Source organism: Crassostrea angulata, chromosome 4, assembly GCF_025612915.1.
Source record: "Crassostrea angulata isolate pt1a10 chromosome 4, ASM2561291v2, whole genome shotgun sequence".
Classification (NCBI taxonomy): Eukaryota; Metazoa; Mollusca; class Bivalvia; order Ostreida; family Ostreidae; genus Magallana; species Magallana angulata.
In genome coordinates this window covers 26719589-26745070 of record NC_069114.1, presented here as the reverse complement: position 1 = coordinate 26745070, position 25482 = coordinate 26719589, and the positions used below count along the sequence as shown (strand labels likewise).

Here is a 25482-nt window from a genome sequence, read left to right as displayed (position 1 = left end):
ATATTTTTGTTCTATGGTGCAACAGGTGACTGATAATAGTCCCCGATACGCAACACATTTTGTTGTTACTAGCCCTGTACATATCTAGAGAGATTGATGAAAGACTAAAGAACTTTTTGGTCCAAAGGTCTCGTTCATTTTTAAGTAGAGTCAAGATTAAGAAGTCTCAGAGTATTCAATTTATGCATAACTGTCTACATTTAAACACTTTGTTATTAGAACAAACTGTATACAGGGAAATATTCGTCCCCAATTTATTTTTGCTCCTTTTTGTCAGCTGGCGAATTGAGGACTAAGCAAATTCATATATCTCAAATTATCTCTCTTTAAACACAACTTTGGCTAAGCGAATTCAAGACGAGCGCGCAGTAATTTGCAAGTGAAAAAGGGCAAAAATAAAACACAGGGTGAAATAAACCCTGTATACAGTATCAAAATATTAGCAGATATATACCGGTATTGCATTTTAATAACATGTTTATGGAGTTTGAATATGTTTTCCCAACATTATCAAAAATTTATATACCAGTAGTTATGAAGTAATATCAAGAATTTCAGATATAAATACAAAAGTTCTGTGGCATAATATTTATTTATGTCAGGTTGAATAAGCTTATACATGTACATATATATCTCTTTTCATTTTCTGGATAAACACTCTGAAACATCAGGTGATGAGTGGGAAAAGATGATTCAGAATTACATATGCTTTAAGCTTTATCTCTTTAAATGACAAACATTACAAAGTCCAAGAGCATCTGTTGGTCGGAAAAGTCAGTACACATTACTCAATATAAGATTAATTGCTTTAACTGTGAAGAAATTTTACCACAGATAACTCTACCGGCATTAACATTTTTCTCTGTTCATAAAAAGGAGCTTTTGGATTGTGAATTGGGAAAAATCATCTTGGTTTGGAAAATAGGGAAAACTGGCATCATTCTAAATTAAATTGATTATTTTTAAAATCTTTTTTTAAAAATTGTATTAGTTTTTCAGAGTTCTTCTCCTTTACTCTTTTAAATCATAAACAATTCTCTTAGGGTGTTTGGGTGTTTTTATAGGAGATCAAGGCAGGGGCCTAAAAATATGGGGGTAGAGACTCAATTGGGGAAAAATCATTATGTTTGCAAGAGGATGGGTCAAAGTTTAAACCTAAATTGGCTTATGAAAAATCACTGTGTAAAATTGTTGTGGATTATCCATTAATTGATATGGGGTTTTTTTCTCTGATTAAATAATGTCATGTTTGGATATGGTACATAATGTACATGTAGGTCTGCCCATAAGGGTTAAGGCCTATAAAAAAAAGTTGTGTGTTTAGGGTAACACTGATGAAAACATAAGGTTAGGTAGGTAGGGATTTTTTTTATTTTATCATAAATTTTTCTGCATGAATCCTAAGAATGTTTGTTTGTGTCATATTTAAAAACAGATTTTTTAATAGAAATAATATAAAATTCACAATCGGATAAAAACATACATCTAAAAATGGTAGGATCTGGGCATTATTCTAGGTTAGATCGGGTTACCCTTAACACACAATTTTTTTTTTAGGCCAAATGAAGGTAATACATGTATCCCAAATAATTCAAAGCAAACAAAATAGTTATCAAACTAAGATAAACATCTCCACAACATTGCTTATATATTGTCTTAAAGGAGTTGAATAGAGTGATGTTTATCATATGTTCTTTCCCTAGTCATGCCTTGAGCATTCATGATCAGCAGGACTTTGATTGTATCACTGGTAGTTTATGTTGTCTATCATTGTAATGTATCTTGTTACTTAATAGTTTGGTTTGATTTTTATTTGTTACTCAATGACACACAGAGACTATCATTAATGTTAAATGCCATTATCAATATTCATTGTCAAATCATTTACATGTAGTCGTGGAGAACATTAGATTCCAATATTGTAATGTGTATATACAAATAAAGTAAAATCAATGAAAAAAACCAATAAGATTGGGTTTTTTTTAAAGTAGTTATCATAATAATAACCAAAGTTCAAACATTTTTACGTAAAAAAACAAGAGAAAATTCGGTCGTGATTAAAATAGGCGTGTAAAAAGATAACAGTATTTGTTTACATTTTATCTACAGACTTCCAAGAATAAAGGTCATCAGAGTATGTTTAATAAAACGATATCCTATATTTCTGAATAGTTAGTAATATTACTGGAAAAAGAGATAAGCAACATCATTAACATGCTGACAAATTGGGTCAAACTCCAACATTAAACTTTTTGCCACTTTTGGTTTAAACAGTGATAAATAGCCAATACAAATCGTAATTACCTCAATCGGACCGTTCTTTATATTGCCATTGCTTAATATTGCATGATTGGTCTTGGTCTTACCATAAAACACGGTACTAGCCTAATTAAACTTTTTCAAAAACCTCTGTTGACATTTCAAATTTAGACAATTTGATCGTTAAACGATTCGTTTAACCGGTTTCTGTTTTTCTAATTTTATCACTCAGAAAATTTGAATGTAACCAAACGAAAAATAAAAATGATACAAAAATCTACAGCACTACAAATATATTTCAATAGAAATAATTAAAAATGTCTATTACAAAACGTTTTATCATATTAATAAAGTTAAGGTGCGCTAGACGGAACATAAATTTACTCTCGAACCTTCCTGTCAGAACAATTCTAAGAACACCACCAACAGAAAATATGATAACCCATCTGTGGTTTCCTTGTAGTTGTATAAATCTGATAACCAATTTTTCATTGATAATGAATTTCCTTACACTATTATAAAGATAGAATAGTAAAACTTCACAATTCAATTCTCTCTTATTATTTATCTTCATGATGAACTTCTATTCCCCCCCCCCCCCCCGCCATTGGTGTCCCTTGTTGACCCCCCCCCCCCCCCAACTGGAACATGATTTAGTTAATTTTTTTGACCACCCTGCCAACCTAGGTTAGTTCGATCAGCTGTTGCCACACCCCATGTACTTTGCGTGTCCATTTAATTGGTATAAGGATGGTAGCTTTTACGACAATGGTGATGTCAATATGTGTGGTATTAATTGGGTCAAAATGTTTCTAACAAAATTTCCCTTAAAAAAAACAAACAAAGAACAAGATAAAATGTTAACAACACTTTACATAACTGGCTAGGGTCACACTTGTATTGCCGTCCGTTACTTCTCCGTTTTCTTCTTGTCCGATTCTTTTTATACATACATTGATTCATGCAATTGAATACATATACTGAAAAATATGAGGTGGAATACGATTGTGCATGGATTGGCACTTAATGTCGTGACTTTTAAGAATTATATTAACACCAACATACACCCCCCCCCCGAAAAAAAGGAGAAGAAAATCGCCCAAAACGTAATTTTTAATACGAAACTTTCTCGACAAATAATTAACCGCTAAAATATAATTAATATGTTTAATCAAACAGGGACCATTGCCAAGGACAAAAAATGAAAAAGAATTGGTTTTAGCGTTTTTTCCATGACTGTTGATCGGTTTTCTTTTGGAACTTTTTTGCATGATGAATTATCTTTTCTTTTTTATATATTTAAAACAGGGATGTTCTTTCCGCTTGTATATGTCTATCATATCTATCTATGTATATCATATAGAACCATTTTAACAAGAGCTTGGACTTTGGGTATATAGTTGTGTCAAACAGTAATGTGATGTAGGCCTGTCTATTTCATTGCTGGCCACTCAGCCATTGCTCACTGAAATCAACAAGATTTGTCTGGCTTTTGAGCCAAGACTATACGCAAATGGTGCATATTTCGCTTGAAACCGCGTCATTTTTAACTTGTTTTGACGCAGGAAATAGATAGCTTCGTCCAACCGAAAGTCCAAGGTCTTGTTATAATGGTTCTAAGAGATTAAATTATATCAATACTATAAATGGCTTAAATGTAATATTTGATATACAGGGTGTCCCAGAATATCCGATATCATTTAGAATTCGTATAAACTAAACAATATTTGGTCAAAATTTGTAAATTGTGGTTCATATAAAAGTAAAATCATTTGATAATTTTCCACATAAAAGATCGGAGAAAAACTACTTTTCTCTTAATAATGATGTCACTAAAATTCTCATATTTCTTTGGTTGATTTGAAATTTCTTCGAAATAAAACTTACATGAGACCAGGCATCGTCCGTTTTGAAACTGTTTTATCAAACAGTCTCCAGTTATATGGTTATAAAAATTATGCAAAAGAATACCCTTGGGAATAACAATCCAACAAACAACAGATTCTTTGAAAAGTGAAAAAAGGAACACTTAATATGTACAGTGGTTATTGCTAGAAATTTTTCAAGCATAGTTCTATAACGTCATATATAATATAATATAAAATATGATAATTTTAGGTCTGGTATAATCACTGATCCACGAATGCAACAAAACAGTAAGTGTAAAGGATATATGTGACTTTGGACCAGAGATTACATACTTAACTTTTTCCTAAAACAATGAATTTCTTAACGTTTATTTTTTACGGCATGACGGAAATCTTTATTCTATTCTTAGTAGTTTCGTCACGCACGAGTGACTTGACGCGTAGTATAAATAGTTTTTCATGTGTTATTTTGGTCATTGCGACGTTCGTTACAAGATTGTTAGGAGTTGATAGTAACCCTCACTGCCCGCCCTGTACATTGTACTGCATAATTACATGTTTTGTTTATTAGTGTTATTAAATGCGATCTTGTAACGAACGCACCTAACCTATTTCATTTCGTTATTGTTTTTTCAAATTAGACAAGAAAAGATTTATTTTCGGAGAAGTGAAAGGAGTGAGAAAATAATTGATTGATTTGAACATATTCTATTGTGTAAATTACACAAAAGGATTGGAAACAAGTTCTTACAAAAATAATTCAATTGATAATTTACATGTACCGGTATTTCCAATGTACAGTGGGTCATCACTCAAAATATTTGTTAATTGAAACTGGTTCGTTTTCAAATAGACTTTGACAAAAATACGAAGATCCATTCTATAAAAAGAAAGACATTAAAATTCTTTTAAAAAAAGTGATACATCTACTTTTTGAAAATGTTGTTATGTTGTAAAATTATACGCATACGCCAGTTCAAATCAATAAAATCCAGGGATCATTGATGTGGGAGGAAGCAGGAGTATCCGGAGAGAACTCACGTATTAAAGCGGGGGACCGCCATACCCTGTCACATACAACCACTGTAAATCATGGGGACCGAACTCGGGTTACAACGAGTTCCACTCCAGTAATTGGACAAATTAATTTAATTACATAACTTAAAAACATTCATTTTACGTTGATCGGGACAAACGACTCGTATAGTTTAAATGCTTCATACATTATATAAGTACAAAAGATTAGGGTAAATTCGTGAAAGTTTTCACAACATGTCGCGAAATTTATTTGTTTGTTTGATTTTTTTTTTTGTGTAATATTGCGTGAATTACTCGTTTAATCGCGAAAACAAAGTGTTTTACCGCACGCCTAAAATATAAAAGTAATTTTGACACAAAGAGGCCTCCATACTAAACAGGTTTCTTTCCGTTTAAAGAATGTTTTTAAATACTTCTGAATTTTAATGAAGAATATTTAAAAATGACATCTCTTCATTTTTTATGGTGATAGATAAGGACGAAAGGCGCTTTGTAATTGGAGGAGTGGGGGGGGGGGGGGGGGGGGGGTAATGCATTCTATGTACGAGTTGTTTGAATTTCGTAAGTACTAAAAATTATCTCCATTTATAAGAGAGCATTAGAGTGGAAAGACCGCTTACTGACGACAACATTCCAACTCTGGATAAGTTTGTGTGAAGTTTATATTTCTTCTTGAGGAATTTAATTTCCAATGCCACGTAAGTTTAGATAGACACGATTATGTTGTTTGAAATTTTACGTCAATTTATTGGAGCACAGACGATAAATTAAGATTTGTTTACTGTTGACAGGAAGTTCTGCTCTGATCAAATTCTTATAGTAAACACGTTTTTATGACATTTCTTCTTTTCTTGTATATCTTACCTTTTTGTGCTGTAAATATGTATTAACGTATTTCTTATGACATATTTACTTGACATTATGCTGTGATGGACTGATGGTCTAACTAAACAAACTAGACAGTAACCCCCCCCCCCCCCCCAACCACCCCCCCCTTTTCATTTATATTTGCTTTCCCTGAGTCAGTGGATTTCAAGAATGATTATTTTATTGCTCATTTTATAGATTAAATAATTTAAAAGTTAGGATCAATTGCAAAACAATAGTGCAATATGATACATTAATAAATAAAAAAATGTTTAAAAATATTTGTTGTATGCTTACACATGATGCATTCCTATATCAGTATATGGGGTCTTATATTGCAAACATGTTATTACATTATATTAGGTTATTATATTATAGGGTTTTCATTATTAGGTTTTTATATTATTATTCAATGGGATAATGGATTCTGTTTTAATATACACTTTTATGAAATTTATTATGGAATTTTTATGTTAAGTTTGATTTTTAAGTGAATTAAGACTAACTCTTTCCTTAAGAATCTTCAAAATAAGCAATGCTAGATAGTAAAATGACAATTATCTATTGTTTCAACTTTGATTAAATTAAGGAAAGAAAGAAATTTAAAATTAACTTAAAATAATGAACTTAAATGTCATGAATCATAAATGTCTAGATCATACCAGTACTTTTTTCTAAGAAAGAAGATCTGTTTATCATTTGAATAACAATCTAATATGTATCTAGATCATTATTCATTATTTACCGAACAATCTAGAACCCAATTTGACATCAGACAGTAGAATTTATTTATGAATACAATTTAAATAGCAGGACATTAATGTATATATAGAGTTCAGTGCCCTGTCAAGTGGTGCAGATATACATGTATATTAAAAAACTGAAAGCCACTCAATCAGGCAAAAACTTAACGCTTTGTATTGCACACCCCTAAAAAAAACCCCAAACTTGCAGTTAAAAAATGCGTAGTTGATCAGTTCAGCAAAACAGCCAATTTATTTTATTGAATTGGACCAACAGATCAATCATGATTCAAAAGTCTGGAGTCTCAAAATAAGAGGATAAACACACAATCATGGGAAACAAGCCGCTGATAAGAGCTGACATTAAGATACTGGAATCAAGGTGCCGGGTATCCATGCATTTGTTTTTGGAGATAACCAGTGATTGCGATCATTTCCGCTACAAATGAGGAGATCCTATCAGTGCCGACTGCCGTTCAATTAGTTCAAGCATTGTCCTTGGGACGATAAAGGCACTCTTGCATTGACATGTTTTTTTTGCTTTTACATGTATTATGATTATAGGAAATTAAGAATTCATGTTGAATTAATAATTGATTTGTATAGCTACAATCATACATTGAATAAGTGCTCGATATTACTTTCATTAAATTTGATATTTTTTTTACCGAAACTTAATTACCAGATTGATGAAAGTTGCTATTAATAAGAAGTAAATAGATTTATACATATATTGTATCGTCTTTGATTTTCCATTTCAAGTACAATGTATTGGTTGAACAGTTTTCCTATGTTTGATTTGGTAAACACCAAACTTTAAACTCATAAAATGACATTTAAATAAGGAAAGATTTCACACTTCATTCCAAGTATCAACGGGTGATCAGAATGCGTTTTAGTATGCCTTTGATCTTGTGGCAGCAGTTAATTTTTTTTCTTGTATCAATTTGAAATTTTTGTCAGGTTAATAAAGACTAACAAATACATTGATCACAGATTATATAATCAGGTGCAGATATTTTTCTCTTGCTTTTAAAAAGAGGCTTATGGCTCTAAAATAAGGAAAAAATAATTGAGTGATTTTTGTACACTGTACTATTGTTGGTGTTCTCCTTTTCCACACTTTAAAGTAATTTTTTTTAATCAAAAAGATTTATATTGGGTTAAAATTACAGGTTCAATTAGAATTTTTTTAAAATACCGGTATCGATATGTAAGCTAGGGCAAAGGGCTGAAATTTGGACCTGTAAGAAAATCACTGACAAGAGATAGATCTCTCTGTTAAAGTGTCATATAATATGTGTAATATATCACAGTGTTGATCACAGATTACATATACATGCAATATATCTATTCGTTGCAGTGTTGATCACATATACATGTAATATATCTATCCATTGACCATTGCAGTGTTGATTACCGATTATGTGTAATATAACTATCTGTTACACCGTTGATCACAGATTACATGTACTATATCTATCCGTTACAGTGTCCCGTCCCCCTCCCCCAGTGGTAGGAAAGGTCACCCATTACAGTATAGAGTTGTTCTGGAATGAGGCTCTGGACAAAGCTAAAGAGGAGGCTGGGGGGAAGGAGATGGTGAAGGTGTGTCTACAGGAGCAGGACAGACACAACTCATGGGGCAACGTGTACACGTAAGTATCAATTATACAGGACAGATACAACTCATGGGGCAACGTGTACACGTAAGTATCAATTATACAGGACAGACACAACTCATGGGGCAAGGTGTACACGTAAGTATCAATTATACAGGACAGACACAACTCATGGGGCAAGGTGTACACTTAAGTATAGATTATACAGGACAGACACAACTCATGGGGCAACGTGTACACTTTAAGTATAGATTATACAGGACAGACACAACTCATGGGGCAACGTGTACACGTAAGTATAGATTATACAGGACAGACACAACTCATGGGGCAACGTGTACACGTAAGTATAGATTATACAGGACAGACACAACTCATGGGGCAACGTGTACACGTAAGTATAGATTATACAGGACAGACACAACTCATGGGGCAACGTGTACACGTAAGTATCAATTATACAGGACAGACACAACTCATGGGGCAACGTGTACACGTAAGTATAGATTATACAGGACAGACACAACTCATGGGGCAACGTGTACACGTAAGTATAGATTATACAGGACAGACACAACTCATGGGGCAACGTGTACAAAAATACTTAATTCCATGATCCCATTGTTTTGTATCAAAATGCAAGAATATATATAAAATTTGTGAGTGCCAAAGTTTTGTTGTAAATGCATAAAGCTCCATCACAACTGTCAAATAACTGATTTCAATATAAGCACAAATTTGTTAAACGTGTAAACAGTATAACCATATTTCACTGTTATCACAAAGATGAATTATTTGGTCTTCAAAATTGGCATGTCTTTGTGTAAGGCCCTAGCTGCACTAGCATACACATGGAAGGATTTGACTAACCAAGCCTAGGCTAACAATGACATCATCTGGCCCCATGATAAATAAATCTGAACACTGTAATTATGATAACCCAATACCCCATTGCCATCCCTATAGTCATGTCCTCACTTTTGAAAGGCGTAAAGGTAAATCCAGGGATTTATTTTCAAGTACTTTGCATGTATTTGTTAGACTTGGAGGTTTAAAGAAACTTGGAATAAAAGTATTCCCCCCCCCCCCTTCTACCAGACCACTCTTTGAATTTGTCCTTTGGATCTTTTCTGTAAATCATTTTAATGGAATGTAACAAAACCTTACCGATCTCATGCATTGTGATATCTTAAGACAATACTTATAAAGTAACAAAAAAAAAAGGATTTTGCGTAGTTGGTAATGGTATGTGTGATAAATAACTGCATGAGACTCTGTCAAATGCCAGTATACTAGCTGGTAAATAGGAAATGAAATGCGTTTTAAATGCTTTCAGGTTGACTTGTTTACTATACATGTATGGGTATTATTAATGTTCATTTGTGATATGTAGATACAAGAAATTGCTGTTGAAAAAATTTATCGAATCTTAGACCTCCTTTTTTTAATGAGGTTGTCCTATTAAAATACACGTGTACAGTTTTACAGCATTGAATTAAGATAACACTGAGGTTTAATGAAGAGTCTGTGTGATTTTGAATGGCTGTATATAGCCTAGTAATTGGACATGACAGCTGATAGCATTCTATTTGGCCTTGTACAATATATATCATTGTTATGCATTTTCCAATTGATCAAAGTTTAACAATTTATGTGCCATTATGACAAGAGGAGGCGTGAAAGAGAGAGAGAGAGAGAGAGAGAGAGAGAGAGAGAGCGAGAGAGAGCGAGAGAAAGAGAGAGAGAAATTCTATTATTTGGTTACTATTTGTCTTAGTAGCACATTTAATTTGTGAGTACTATAAGTGTTTTCTTTTCCCTTTTCCCTATCGGATACACCATCTTTGATCTGCTCGGTATCCAGCTGAGTCTGTGTGTGTTACCTGTATACAGGTGTACTCTTGGAATGGCATTGATGGATCCGATCATTGCCAGTCACTGGTCAATGAAATTACACAATGTTTGAGCTCGCTGTTTGATCAGTGTTGACAATTCAAAAGTATGGATACTAATTTTCTCATTTGATATTTGTTGCCAGATTATTACCGATAGCATGATTAGCTGACATTTTTGCAAATAAGCTGTGTTGATAAGGTGGAGGTTGTACTTTAGGTAGCTCCTTGTCTGTAGATATTTGAACTACACGTACACTGAAATAGACAAATTGATATTTTATTGAATTGACATAAACTATTGCGTAACAATCAAATGGTACATGTACTAGTACATGTACAGCTTTCAGGAGTTACTGAGTGCTGCTTGTTGGTCTTTTATTATATAATACAGCTTTACTCCCCAGTGTTTGTTCATTCTTTTCAGCTTATTAGTACTTTGATGATGTTTAGAGCTTGTTGTGTTCCTACATTATTGTTCTCCTCATATGAACTGAATGAGAGAAAGTCCATAATTATCTAAATCTGTGTGTCATTCAATTTCTTGCACATGTATGTTTGTCAAATTATTTCATGTGCTTGGTGTTAAATTCACCAGTAAGTAGTACATTTCTTGGGAAAAATGGTCAGGCATGCTGCAAAGATATCACTGATAGAATTACTGCAACTATGCACTTTCTTAGGAAGTCTAATGATGTTTATCTTCAGATTAATAATCATAGAGAATTTTTATTCTGACTTCTTCTTATTATGAACTGGGTTTTTTTTCTTCTCTTTCTAGGGGTTATGCACATTCACACACAGTCACTGGGGCGGACCCCCAGACTACATACAAATACAGAATACGCTTCATGACCAATGCAGAAAACAGTGAATGGGGCCCACATCTAACAGTGTCCACCACTAGTAAGTACTATAGTACTGATAAATGTGACAGTGTTGACCACTAGTAAGTACTATAGCACTACTAACATCTGACAGTGTCCACCACCAGTAAGTATTATAGCACTGCTAACATTTAAGTCTTCACCACGATTGATTGTAATGCATAGTTCGATACATTTCATCATTGATTTTTCTAATTATATATTTGTATTGTTGCTGAAAAATGATATAGATACATAAGTAATAAGGAATCTTTCTTTGAATATTATGAGATGATCAAATACGGTCAGGCATGATCAAATCTTTTGATCACCCAGACCTCATAATACTGAATGAATGAGTTTTTGTTCCTTTATATTAAATAAACTTTTTAAACTGCATTATATATCAAGTCTATTACAAGTTTGAGGTAATTGGTAATCAAAATGGTTTTGTTCATTTACTGTACATTCCTTACTTTATGCCAGTACCTAATTCTGCGATTAAACCTTTTTCGTCAAATTGCGAGAATAAAAAATTTTGAATGCCAAATTTTTATCAAAGATTCATTACTGGTAACTTTACATCTATTTGAAAAATAAAAGCAAGAATTTTAAAATCTGGGAGATGTGCTTTTGGCGATTTAACGCGGATAATAATGCCTCAGGTTTAATGGAAAATAATTTTTTTTCATAATTTTTGAAAATGTGTTTGTTTCTACAATAAGAGTAATTTTGTAGAGGAGCCATTGAATGGTGAACATCTACACCGGGCCATCATTAGGGAAGATCTGATGGAGATAGAGAGGATACTGGACACAGGGTGAGTAATACAACACAAGGCTCAGTCAGTACAACTCAAGACTCAGTCAATACAACACAAGGCTCAGTCAATACAACACAAAGCTCAGTCAATACAACACAAGGCTCAGTCAATACAACACAAGGCTTAGTCAATACAACACAAGGCTTAGTACAATACAAGGCTTAGTCAATACAATACAAGGCTCAGTCAATACAACACAAGGCTCAGTCAATACAACACAAGGCTTAGTCAATACAATACAAGGCTCAGTCAATACAACACAAGGCTCAGTCAATACAACACAAGGCTTAGTCAATACAATACAATACAAGGCTTAGTCAATACAATACAATACAAGGCTCAGTCAATACAACACAAGGCTCAGTCAATACAACACAAGGCTCAGTCAGTACAACTCAAGACTCAGTCAATACAACACAAGGCTCAGTCAATACAATACAAGGCTCAGTCAATACAACACAAGGCTCAGTCAATACAACACAAGGCTTAGTCAATACAATACAAGGCTCAGTCAATACAACACAAGGCTCAGTCAATACAACACAAGGCTTAGTCAATACAATACAAAGCTCAGTCAATACAATGCAAGGCTCAGTCAGTACATCTGTACTGAATAAACTAGGAAACACACAACTATATATAGAGGAGATGCTGTATGCAGATTTTATTTTCTCTTCCATTTTATTTTTTTAACCCTCTTGTTTTTGATGAGTAAAACCGAGTCAATTTAAACATGGTATATCAAGTTTTGTATTAAATTCTAGAATCGCTGTATGAAAATTCTTTTTTCGGTGTTAGTTTAGGGGTGAAGTTGAAATCTTGCGTGCAGCTTTTTTGTCTGAATTGTACTTAATTAAAGTATGTATTTTGAGGGTTCTCATCTTCAGATTTATAGAATTAGAAATTGGAAACATAAAAAGAAATAACTATTAGCTATAATTGATCTCCCAAGGCAGTTTCTAGAGAATTTGTAAGCTTGTTTGCCAATTTGGAAAGTTTGCACCAAAGTCTGCAATGAGCAATATTGACAGTAACCACAACCACACAGAGACAAGTTCACAAAGAGGGTGAAAAGAAATGTTTAAAAGGTGCAAGTGATCAGATGACACAAAACTCTCATGTTATTCATTTTCCTGACACTTTATCACATTTAAAATCTGGTGCTATATTGCCTTGGAACAACTGTTGATTTGATCATCAAATTTTCTCTTTCCTTTTGTTAATATATTAAAGTAACATTTCAACTCTATTTGCCTTAGAGATTACTGGCCCTTCATTACAATCTGTATATAGTATCCCATTGACCTTATAACGGCAAATTGAGCTTTATCTGAAAGCCATTTAAGTTAGCCGGATATACGACAGAACCAAGGGTTTGATTTGTCCAAGATTTGATATATTTAGTGTCCAATAGGCGATAAATTTGGAATTTTTAGGAGATTAGGTACCGCCGTGGTGCACATAATTTGGAAAATGTTGATTTATGATGAATATATGGTCCATGTTAGCTCAAGTGGAAGTAAAATATTTGTTTTCCTTTTATGTGACTTTGAATATGGATGCTAATATTCATGTAAAACAATTCTCGGCTATTGATTAATGCTCAAATATTATAATGAATTTTACAGGGCAATAAAAGGTGAAGTTTACTTAAGGGTTTTGTTTTCTCTAAGATGGGTGTGTTTTTTGGTGCATTGCATGTTTTTTACCCATTGATTATTCCCCATGCTAAGCTGGGTATACAAGCAAATGGTACTGCATTAATTTAGAATTTCAATCAAAAGACGTGTTGAATTGCAAAATCTAATTATAGAGATTGCATGATTGTTAGAGAATACCTGATTGTTTAAAGTTTCTTAGAGAGAATATTTATCAAAACCAACAAACAAACTTCTTAAGAATTCAGTAGATTTAGCATAATGATTTGTCAGATTTCGACATTCAACAGTTTGTTTTTGTTTACTGGTATAATTGGAACACAATGAAACGTAATTACCTATGTTATGATAACGTTAGAATTACATGCGTAAGAAACTGCGTTAGTTTTATCAGGTAAAAATTTACCTGATATCCACATCAAAATATTCTCTTTCTGTGAATCAGTTAAAAGAGAATTTCTCTTCATGGCCTGAATTCAGATGGTTTGCTTAGTTTTGTTTATTTTTTAAAAAAACCTTTCATATAAATTTTGAAAATTGTTAATATTTTAGGAAAATAATAAGTTGATATATGGCTTGCTTGAAAACCTTTCTTTTTTCTGTTTATACTGTACAGAGTAGGTAAATTAATCTTGAAATTTGACACTATACCCATATTTATCTTTAACAATGTACAGATATTTACAAATGTATTGATTTCATATCCTAATGATCAGAGATTTGCTTTCCTTTCAGACTTATGCCTAAGTAAGTCCACAGCTGATTGTTTGCTACTAGCCTAAACTGGTCGACTGACCAGTATAATATGTTTGCATTTAACCGTGTGTGGTTGGCTAGTCAACTGAATATAACTGCTCGTTAACACATCTACATTTAACAAGGCTGGGACAGGCTATAAAACCTTGTAATTGTGTTTTAAAATCCACCGGGGTCGAATGAGTTTTCAAATGGTACCCCCAATCTCTTATCACCATATTAAAGTGACCTAATATGTTGTGCATGGAGTGTTCATTTTTCAAAAAAAAGTAACACATAACGGTTTTTTAAATGATTTGTATTTCAGATATATCCCTCCCAATTCAGAATTCTATTCGGACCATTGTTCATTAACTTTTCTGTACCAGTTTGATGTATTGTGTGCATGATGAATTGATGATATATAAGACCTATACATTATAACTCTATTTAGTTTGTACAGACCCTAGCTCTCCCATAAAAGAGAAATTAGGGTATACAAATATATATCTTTAAATTTTGATTTCTATGTCAGTGATTCAAGCTTGATAATTTTATTAGAGCTAGGAATCTCTCTCTCTCTCTCTTTTTCTCTCTGAGAGACACTATCCGACAATATGTCGATTAATAAAAAAAAAATCATCGGTTAGAACAGATTCAGGTCCATACTTAATGTGTTTGCATCATTCACATTTTTTTAAAAGAGATGCCATCCTCTTTCTTTTCAATTGTCCCAGAGAACAAACACCATGTATCCAAATAAACATTGCTTTCAGTTTTCTTTTTCTGAGCGATGCTTAACAGATATATAGATTTCTGAAAAGCAAATTCCATGGAACTATTGAATGTATTTCATTCCCAGATGGTTATTCCTAGTCTTTCATAACGGATATCAAATTCTAGGTGTTCAAAATCAATTTCTAATTGAAATATTTGACGTCATCACGCACATTAATTGAACACAGCTGTAAAGTTGCCTGTATTGTATTTACCCATGCTGTATTTTAGGCCCTATCAATTTGGCTGTCTTTTATGAATAGAAGATATTTGGACAACTAAAAAAAAAAAAAGATCATTGTTCTTAAATACCTTCCTTCTGGTCAGTGTTGATTTACATCAAGGTTTGCAAATAAAAGTTATATGTATTACGGATAGAACTATATAAATAGATAAAGGAAATTTCGAAACTTCAAAAGCACCTCAATTAATGATTGCTCTGTAATGATGACACAAGATATTTACATTTCTACTTTATTTAAGCCCAAAGAAGTTCAAAAAGTTAATTGATTTTCTGAGCCCAACTTGGTATCATGTATTTTTGACTATGAGCTTAATCTTATGCAAGCAAGGACAATTTCGATTTAAAGGTTTTCGATTGATAATTAGAAAACTTAATTTATTTATTAAAAGAAGATATTTTAAGGTGCAATACCCCTCTTACAAAAGAGACAACTCTTATAGGTATAAACTATATGCACTATCAATCCTTTACAAAATGGTCCTGTTCGAGGCAATTTCTGTCCAATTTTGTCCATCAATGTCGTCTGAAAGATGTGAATTTCAATAACTGGTATAATTTAGATATTTTTTGAAAATTATTTTTTAAATCATTTCAAAAAAATTCATTTATTTTTTAAAAATTTTAAAAGAGTACCTGGTATACAGAGTAGAAATGAATCAATAGATCAAAGAAGACTTAATCATATTGTCCTAAACTAATGAAGTTTCCATGTTGAATGTTATGTAACACGTATGAAGAAAGTTAATTAAGATACATGTATGTTTGCCATGCACACTTATCATAGACACCAATGGAACATGCTGCATAAAACTTAGCAACAGCTTTAATTGACATTGGAATTGATTACTCTTAAGTAAGAAGCATGTGACTGCACTAATTGAATGGCAAAATGAATTGTTCTTCTTTAAGCGTTTGAACTAACAACCTTTGAAATTCAAATAGCCAAAACGTACCACCAAATTATAAATGCACTGAATGATATGAGTTCCAGCTGTACAATTAAAATCTTAGTATCCTAGTATACATGATATGCAGAATGATTTTGATATGAAATTATAGGTTAGTTGAATAAAAGAAGTGAATATAGATTATCATGTTAGATATTGCTTATCATTCATATAGGAAAAAAACATATATTCATGTCAATTTGCCAGTTTTGAAATGTATGACAATACGGCCATTGAATTTCTGTCTCCCATTGTCGGGACTTCACTCAGATCAACGTTTACTTTTTTCATTTTCCGTGATTGTGTATTGAAACGTCTTTATCCATACATCAAGGCTGTTTATTCTATGAATCTCATAACTATATCAATAATCGGCAGGTCCAGAATTTAGTGCCGCGTCAAATTACGGTCTACCCTATAATCACCCTCTTTTTTACCATTGTTGATTGGTAAACGGGATTAATATGTTTGCACAGATAGTTTGATCTTTACAGGTATTCAGCTCCTCTTTGTTTAGCTTTTCAACACCTTGTTTAATTCCATCTTCAAACCCGGGGCTCCCGACGACGACCTTTGCATTTCTCCTTTCACACCTAGTTAAAGCAAACTTGGTCTACTATAGGAATTTACCCATTTATATGTACATGCATATTTCTTTTAATATGCCTTATAATAAGCCCTGTCTTTAAAATAAAAAAATATATATATCTATTTCATGATGTGGAAAGATTGGTATACGAATATCAATTATTGATAGGTGTCAGTAAAATTCATTGCGTACAGAGGCGAATCAATACTGTATAGATGCTAGGAAAGGAGAGAAAAACTTGTGTGTTGTAAATAATCCAGATGATTCTCTATCCAAGCAGGAAATGCAATAACACACAGGGAGTTAAGGCCAAAGCAATGAAACGTTAATTCTGGTATTGGGTGACAACCGTGTGATGGCACTTTAATGAAATATTTATCTCATATAAAAGTTTATTTTCTTTTTTCATATTATGTTAAAGGCATCACAAAAATATACCTGGTGCATTTAGGTACTTTAAGTTGAACATGCAGGTAATAAAATAAGCAAAATCCGGGATGGCTGGGTTCAAGATGGTTGCACCTGTGTAGCCTTGGCTCTGCGATTTTGATTGACTCTAACCTTATAGGCTACATAGAAAAATGTATTACCTTAAATTTTAGTGCTAAATATCATATTCTAGATGGCTACCATAGTTACCACTTTGCATTAAATTTGATATTTACATAAGTTGGTAATACATGTACATTCCTCAACTGGTAGATTGCCATGATTTGCATGAATATTTCAACTGAACCACCCCCCCCCCGCCCAAAAAAAAATAAATAAATAAATTGTGTCACTTTATATGTGTCTTTTAATTCCAACTTCAAATCAGAACCTTTATTATTGTTTTTTTTTAATGTATAATAATTATCAATAAAAATGCATATAATGCTAATAAAAATTCCTGTTATGTATAATATGATAATTTGTTTCAGTACTCAGTTTTATACCGCCAATAGATTCATTCAGAGGTATAAATACTGCATTAAAAATATTAATATTATTGATCAAAGTTATTGAAATTTATTTTGGTAAAAGTCTAGGATCTATATTTGGGAGTATATTCTAGAACTTCATGTAGACCAAATAATTTTCACCATTAAAACTGAAATTAGTCTGAATTTTTTCATCTCCAGAAACACAACTTTTGTCCTGCAGACAAAAAACTTTTTATTGACAAGTGTTTACGGTAACTGGCGAAGATGATTTTTCAATTACCAGTATCAGCAAAATAAATGACACTTTAAGATATTCATTAACTAAATAGTTTATTAGTTTTTGAATCAGACTCTGGACCTAATTTATTAAACATAGCTAGGCTACTCTCAGTAGGGCATTAGTAATTGAAAACTCAGTCTGATATTTTATGGTCGTAAAAACGGCAAAAGAACTCAATACCGCTCTGTTGGTCAGGGAAATCATCAGAATGGGAATGGCGGGCTATATAGCTAATTAATGAATACAATTCTTATAATCAATATTTTGTTTCATGCACGAATTCTAAACTGTCAGAAGGATTGAATTATAATAGTGATGAATATTTTAGCACTGTTCTTCTTTATTTACATGTATAATGTCAATTGTTCAGATTTTGATGTGCCTTGTTTTCATATTTCAGAGATGTTCCCATTGATGTTCCAGACAAATATGGCTTTACTGGACTCATGCAGGCCTCTCAGAAAGGATATACAGAGTATGTCTGTTGCATGCCTTATGGTTTTTAATTATTTTTAACACCATCCCTCCCATTTCCCAATTCTATGAATCCACAACAAGATACCTGTATTGCATCTTATGATTATTTAATTACCCTCTCTCATTGTGTTTCATTGTTACATAGCATGAACCATGCCAAAAAGAGGTTTTTCTTTCTCTTATGTTTGTGTGCAATTTTACTGAAAGAATTAAGTACAAACCATATATTCTCTGTATTAAGCACTAAGGTCTCTTAGAAAATTGCAATATGGGGTGGTTTTTATATTCTTTTTTTCAATTTGATAAAATAATTTAATTAAGAAACAAATACATGTACCAGTAATTTTGATTATACATGTATAAAGAAGAAGGCGACGTTCCGTATTTTTTGACTGCATGATAAAAAATTATGTATGTTTAAAGGCAGAAATATATTCAGTCACTTCATATAGATAAAATAACTTTTGCTAACCAATTATTATTGGTAATTCTATGGCTATGATATAAGAATCATTACATGTATGAGCATCTGGTGATTCTGTCACAGGAAAGATTTCGGAGCAGAAAGGTAAATTTTGGTCATATAGTCTTTCTTAGCAAGCTGGTTTAAAGCTTCCTGCATTTGCAATGTACAATTTGAGTCACATGTCAACTTGGTGGGGAGAATGAGGTATATTTTGTACATACATAGAACAGTGCTTGTCTGCCTTCATTAGAAAAGTATTGGGTTAAATTGACTTGAAAATATGTCTGAGGTGATTAAGGTAGAAATAGTACAAAAAATATTACTGACTGTCTCAGGGTATCAGGTTTTTTAAAGATGGTTTGTTCAAGGTACATGTATTAAAACACATACAATGTACATGTTAGTCTGGCTATTGGGTATTCATGATAGGTGCAAATGAGTTAGATTTTGTACATATCGGTAGTTGTTTTATGGTTGTCTTTTTGGATACTGGTAATGGGGGTTTATAAGACTGAAGAACCAGGTAAATGAGGTGAATTTTGTACTTAGCTGGTATATGGACTGGTGGAAAGTACTGTGGTTGAGGGAGCTAAGGAAGATTTTGTATGCTTTTATTGGTACAGTTTACTTTTTCATCTTGGTGTTATGTTGAGGTGATGAGAATTTACTCTGTATTAAACTGTACATGAAACATTATCTAGCAAATTACTGGGTTATTCCAAAGGCCCAATAACTTTTCTCCGAATTATACATATATATATATATATATATATATGGAACAAAATGATATTACTGGGTATGTTGTACATATAACAATCAAAATGACATTAAACTGGAATGAAAATTATATATTAATAATCAGTGTCTGTGTTGATGAATTTAGCCCTGTTTTCTGTATGTAACAGTAATAGTGTGTGTGTGTATATATATATAATTTATATATCCAAATAAAATAAAAAGTTTTATATATATATATATATATATATATATATATATATATATATATATATATATATATATATATATATATATATATATATATATATATATATATATATATATATATATATATATATATATATATATATATATATATATATATATATATATATATATATATATATAGAGACACACACACACACACACACACACTGGTACTTTTCATTGTGCGCAGGTTGAAATACTGGTATTAAATCAGAAAAACTTTTGTACATAAATCAGGTCTCCCTTTATGCAGGTACGTGACAGTATTTGGGTGGCAAAAATGTAAGCACTTGTCAGTTGCATGCCTGCCTTTGTGTAAATTAAGATTAAGTCAAAATGACTTTGAATACATCAATCTATTTGAATCTGTTTGATGACATTTTGGTGCTTGAAACCTCTGACTTGGGTGCATGATTCAGACTGCCTTATAGTGCTTATAGCGTGAAAGTTTATAGAAACATGAATTATTTAATGTCAAATATTTGGTTTACAGGCAAAAAGTTATGTAACAACTCTTTTTTTTAAGCCTCATAGTATTTAAAGATATATAAAAGTGGCTAGGAAATTCTGGCTACTGTGAAATGTGGCCACATTTGTGAATACAGCTATTGAGTATCAGATTTTTTTTTATCGTTTTATATAATTTATCATCTTATATTTCAGCATTATGGAGATTCTTATCAGACATGGTGCAGACGTCAATGCAAAAAATGATTCAGGCAAAACAGCGTAAGTGCATATTACGTAAAAAAAGACAAGAAAATCGAATGACATAAAAGACACCGAATTAAATAACATCAAGAAAAAAAGCCCTGAAGAGAGAAGAGACACTATTGCATTGCACTCTTATGCATTGTAATCAATGATCATTCAGTTTTTAAAGGCCAGAAGAATTTCTTTTCAAAAGACCGAGATTAATATATATCATTAACAGGCAAACAGCACCCACATATCATATGACCATTCCATCTAATTATCCTGGCTGATAATGCGCAGTGCAATCCATTTTTTAAAAAGAAGGGTTTTTTTAGAGTACAGTTCATAATCAAAATGCATGTGCACTTTCCATATCCAACTGAAATTAAATTTACCAATTTTATTATTGTGATGTGATCTGTAGTTCACCCCTTTCCTTGAAGGACTGTTTTTATGAACACATGAAATCCTGCATATTAATTATACATCATACGTTCAATTGCTCTGTAAAAATAATTATATGTATCATGCATGCTTATAAATATACACATTGTCAATAAGAATACAGCAGATCTTATTATATCATTTTCAAAAGATTAACCTTTAACAAAACCACCATTTTCATGCTATGATTCTTAATTTCATGCCACTGAGTCTTTAGTTTTTATCCATGCAGCTATCATGTTAAAGATTTTCCCCGACTTTAAATCCCAACTGACACATTTGCATTAAAGCAGAGACAACTCTACCTTTGATTTTAAATCACTTTCTGACAGTAAGGGAGAGAAAAACAAAAAAATAAAACTCTGCAAACAGTACTATAAGTATAATAAGTATTATTACACTTTGGACAGGTTAATGCTGGCCTGTTTTGCGGGTCAGTTTGATGCGGTGAAGCTTCTTCGGAGCCACGGAGCAAGGTACGACGACTATGACCGCGGGGGCTCCACCCCCATACACTGGGCGGTGGACGGGGGCAATGTCCGCCTCATTGAGTGGATCATCAAGGACGGTGCTGATGTCAACCTGAGGGACCACTCCCACGGGTGGACCCCTCTCATTAGATGTGGTGGGTGTTTTAGTATTAATTACATCTCATTACCGGGTAGGTGTGGTGGGTGTCCCAGTATTAAGATTTTAGTACATTATTTGGAATTTTTTATTTGATGGTTGCAGCTAAGTTTGAATTTAATACGATAGTATTCTATCGCAATGAAATGCTAATTATAATCACACGTGAATAACATGAGGTGAGGTGGATTTGTGGGACCAGTTTAGAATGTGGAAATTTTAAGCATATTAACTATAGCCTATCGAACTGAAAACACTGCATTTAAAATGGTGAACATTTTTTAAAATAATTTACAGCTGGATTATAGATATTTATTTGTGATTTCCTTATAGCTTCGGTGAATGGTAATCGTAGTGTGGCCTTGACCCTTCTGGTTTGTGGAGCCCAGGTCAATCTCCAGGATAAGGATGGTAAGACGGCACTAATGGTAGCCATCATTAACGGACATCAGGAACTAGTGGAGCTGTTGCTACAGAAGAACGCAGATATCACTGTCAAAAACCTGGTCGGTTTTTAAAAAGTTTCAGCATATTACCAAATTTATTTAAATTTTTGTTGATCCTAATTGCTACAAGCTTTTTTATTATTGATAAAAATGTTTTAAAATATAAATTCAGTTCATGTATAATACAAGTATTGCTTTTCTCAATTGCGAATGTCAAAAGGAAAATCAGTCTGCTTGATATAAAATTTGAATTTCGTCCAACTTTAATCAATTTATAAAGGCAAATTATATTGCTTATTGTGCCATAATGTAAGAAAATAAAATCATAAGAAATTGAATTGATTCATGTAGCCATCAATTTTATATGCATATGATAAATTTAACAATTTAGGCTTTAAGGCTTGTGTAATGATGTATTTTTTTTTATTTCTGAGTTCAAAAGTAAGGAGTTAGTCATTAATATGCACATGATTATTAACTACTATTTTATGAATCAAAATCATCTCTTGAATCTCATGTTTTCATTTCTAGTATGGTAAAACTGCCTATGAAATGGCCCATTCCATGGAACGAAGGGTAAGAGAATAAATTAAGCTCTAAATCATCTGAAACAATGCATTTTCCCTGGGGAAAACAACTACAGTGATGGCAATGGCTTTGTCGTTAATATTCTTATCAAGCCCATTTCCTATCAATTTGTCATGTTTTGTACATTATCTGAAATTAATTGCCAAACACAATCTGTGCTCTATGATGGGATTTCTCATCATGGGTGTTATTGGAAAAAGCTGCTCAACAGAATCTTTTGTGATGAAATATAATCAGTACAGAGGGGTTAATTATGTTGCAATTCGACTAGAAATCAATATTCGATTCCCTTTATAGCTATGGCTCTTTAATATATTGCAGAAAATCGCGCGCACAATCGAAGACTACGTACAAAGTAAGGGCATTAAGGTGAAAGGAGCCATTTTAGCGTAATGGTCAGCGAAACTGATGATGCAGATTTAGATGTACACACCACACATTATACCAATTATGGAGAAAAAAACCAAGCTGGATATTACAGAGAGGATTGAGTTTAACAGAGAATGGAGTCGTTGTCTGACGTAGCCTTAGATATCAGTTTATCTTAGATGTGATACACAAGCACAGAAGAGAAAATGTTTTGACGTTTATTAAGATAATTTATAAGTTATGATGTAAAATATAATTAGACTGTTATAAATAATTGTTAAGTGTTTGAAAATATGAATGAGATTTTGTGCGAGAAACAAAATTTAAAGATTCTGTCTGTTGGTAGTTTGTTTATGTTGAAAACCAAGTACGGTACATTTATGTGTTAATTATTAACATAGTACCAGATAATACCATTAGCTTTTTTTTTTTTAAAGAAAAACCCCCAACACTTTGTCATTTGGTTCAAGTACATATGATATGCACTTTGTGTTCACAAGAAGCAAAATCACTTTGTCTGTGTGTCAAATTCTTAAATGGAGGCAATTTTCACTTATATGTAAATTTCAACAGCAAGATAATTAATGTTTGTTCATTAAAGAATTGACTAAGACACTCAACCTTTTTTCATTAAAAAAAAAATAAGAACATCTTTTTAAAGTTTAAATTTTGTAATCTTTTAAAGTTTAAATTTTGTTATAACACTTTTATATGAAGCAATATGCAAATACTTTGATGCACACAGATATAAAAAAAAAGTTTTTCCACATATGCAAGATATATTATAAATATGATGCAATATGTACACCAATATCTATAGATTGTCATTTTGTAATTTAGTCGGAATGTTTGACTTAGTTTGTTGTCAGTTGAATTGTAATGTTTGTCATTGTGCAATTCACCCATCTTACAGTTGTACTTGTCATTATCATTATGTTACATCCTGAATTCCAACCTGCAACCACATTCAGGTAGAAAATGGTTTTAATTTTCATAAAATATTTATTTTTCCGTCCATTATTAATATAAAAACTTATGAACTCGCATAATCATAAATAGTCACTTTCCTCCGTCCAATTTATTTACTGTCGAAAGCGAGTTCATATATTTACACCCTTGTCATATGCATTATAACATCCAAACCCAAGTCTTAATTATTTTATTGTTTTGCATAGAATTTATTTTCTGCTTTAAGACTGGATTTTTCTCTCCATTTTTGAAGATTTTAACCTAGAAAATTGATATGCATTTTTTTAAGAAACCAATTTGAAAATAACACTGTCTTGTAAATCAAAATTAAAGTGCTTTAAAGATTGTGCTTTCTTTTACAGCTACAGATTTTCAATATGTCAAACAGTGCTTTATACAAGTATTTTGTCTTTTTTTTCCCCCTTGTTTAAAAGTGTAATTATTCTCATGATCTTAAACTGATTCTAGATACCAGAGGTCAAGTTGTGATCATTTATTTTTGTTATGGTAAGTATTTGCAGAGATATTATTTTAATAACTTATATGTAAAATGTTTAATCAAATAAATTAGACACTCATTTTTAGCATTTGTGTTTTATATCAAGAAATCAAGAAAATTCCGTTGTTCACTTATTTGAACTGTGTGTATCAATATTTGTTACTAAAATGGTAAGTTATGAAAACAATATTTTTAAAGATGGTCACAGAGGTAAACTAGGTCACCTTTTGACCCAGAAATCAGTAGATATTAAGGACTGGACCAAATAATGACAGCCAACTATAGTTCTTGGAGATAGTAGTCAGATTATATTTGATATACCGTAATAATATATCGCTGCATATGATAACCTGTTGACCTGGAAATCAATAGCTCTTGATCGTCCAGTAGATCAGCCAACTTGCGAGTGTGGAATATGATGACTTACAAGCAAAGTGTTCTTGAAGAAAACAGCAAATTTATACTAGATGTGATTATTGCTGCACACCTTATAACCTTTGACCTGATAATCAATGAAGTTTGTCCACTGGTCATTAAAAGCATACCAAGTTTCAATTGTGCCGGGGTTCTATGACGATATATGTTGCATGGACAACCTATGGTTTAAAGACCTTTCGACTGATGATGTGTTCTTGAAATTGAGTAAATCTTTAATCTTCAGTACAAAATATTTAGCTGTCTTTTGCTTCTGAAGATGCTTTCATGCATAGCTTCAGAGACAGAGTTCAAGAGTTAGCAACAGAAATTGAGTTGTTTTATAAAGACTTGATAATAAAATGGAAAAAT

General features: G+C 32.2%; 2 protein-coding genes across 6 annotated transcripts in view; one reads left to right on the top strand and one right to left on the bottom strand.

Annotated features, from left to right (window-relative positions):
- The window catches only part of LOC128179583 (peripheral plasma membrane protein CASK-like), an 81454-nt gene extending 79030 nt beyond the window's left edge, over window positions 1–2424 (bottom strand). For all 3 annotated transcript variants that reach the window (XM_052847028.1, XM_052847031.1, XM_052847030.1), the window contains exon 1: window positions 2305–2424. The gene's annotated coding sequence lies outside the window, so the exon portion shown is untranslated. The remainder of the gene's footprint in view (window positions 1–2304) is intronic.
- Window positions 2425–5705: 3281 nt separating this feature from the next.
- On the top strand, window positions 5706–24776 carry LOC128180916 (fibronectin type 3 and ankyrin repeat domains 1 protein-like). Of its 3 annotated transcripts, XM_052849116.1 has the most exons (11): window positions 5706–5863; window positions 8268–8433; window positions 11071–11195; window positions 11894–11975; window positions 18532–18606; window positions 19156–19176; window positions 20722–20787; window positions 21609–21823; window positions 22159–22331; window positions 22803–22847; window positions 23181–24776. In XM_052849116.1, exons 1-11 carry the CDS (start codon window positions 5857–5859, stop codon window positions 23250–23252), a joined length of 1047 nt encoding a protein of 348 aa, XP_052705076.1. In that variant the 5' UTR covers window positions 5706–5856; the 3' UTR covers window positions 23253–24776. The 3 variants fall into 3 exon arrangements, with proteins under 3 accessions (XP_052705076.1, XP_052705077.1, XP_052705078.1); XM_052849117.1 differs by lacking the exon at window positions 19156–19176; XM_052849118.1 differs by lacking the exons at window positions 19156–19176; window positions 23181–24776 and having other exon boundaries at window positions 22803–22859.
- The last annotated feature ends 706 nt before the right edge of the window (window positions 24777–25482 follow it).

Coding starts and splice junctions, on each gene's coding strand:
- LOC128180916 (XM_052849116.1), top strand. Junction 8,434..11,070: donor TCATGGGGCAACGTGTACAC/GTAAGTATCAAT, acceptor TTCTCTTTCTAG/GGGTTATGCACATTCACACA. Junction 21,824..22,158: donor GACCCCTCTCATTAGATGTG/GTGGGTGTTTTA, acceptor ATTTCCTTATAG/CTTCGGTGAATGGTAATCGT.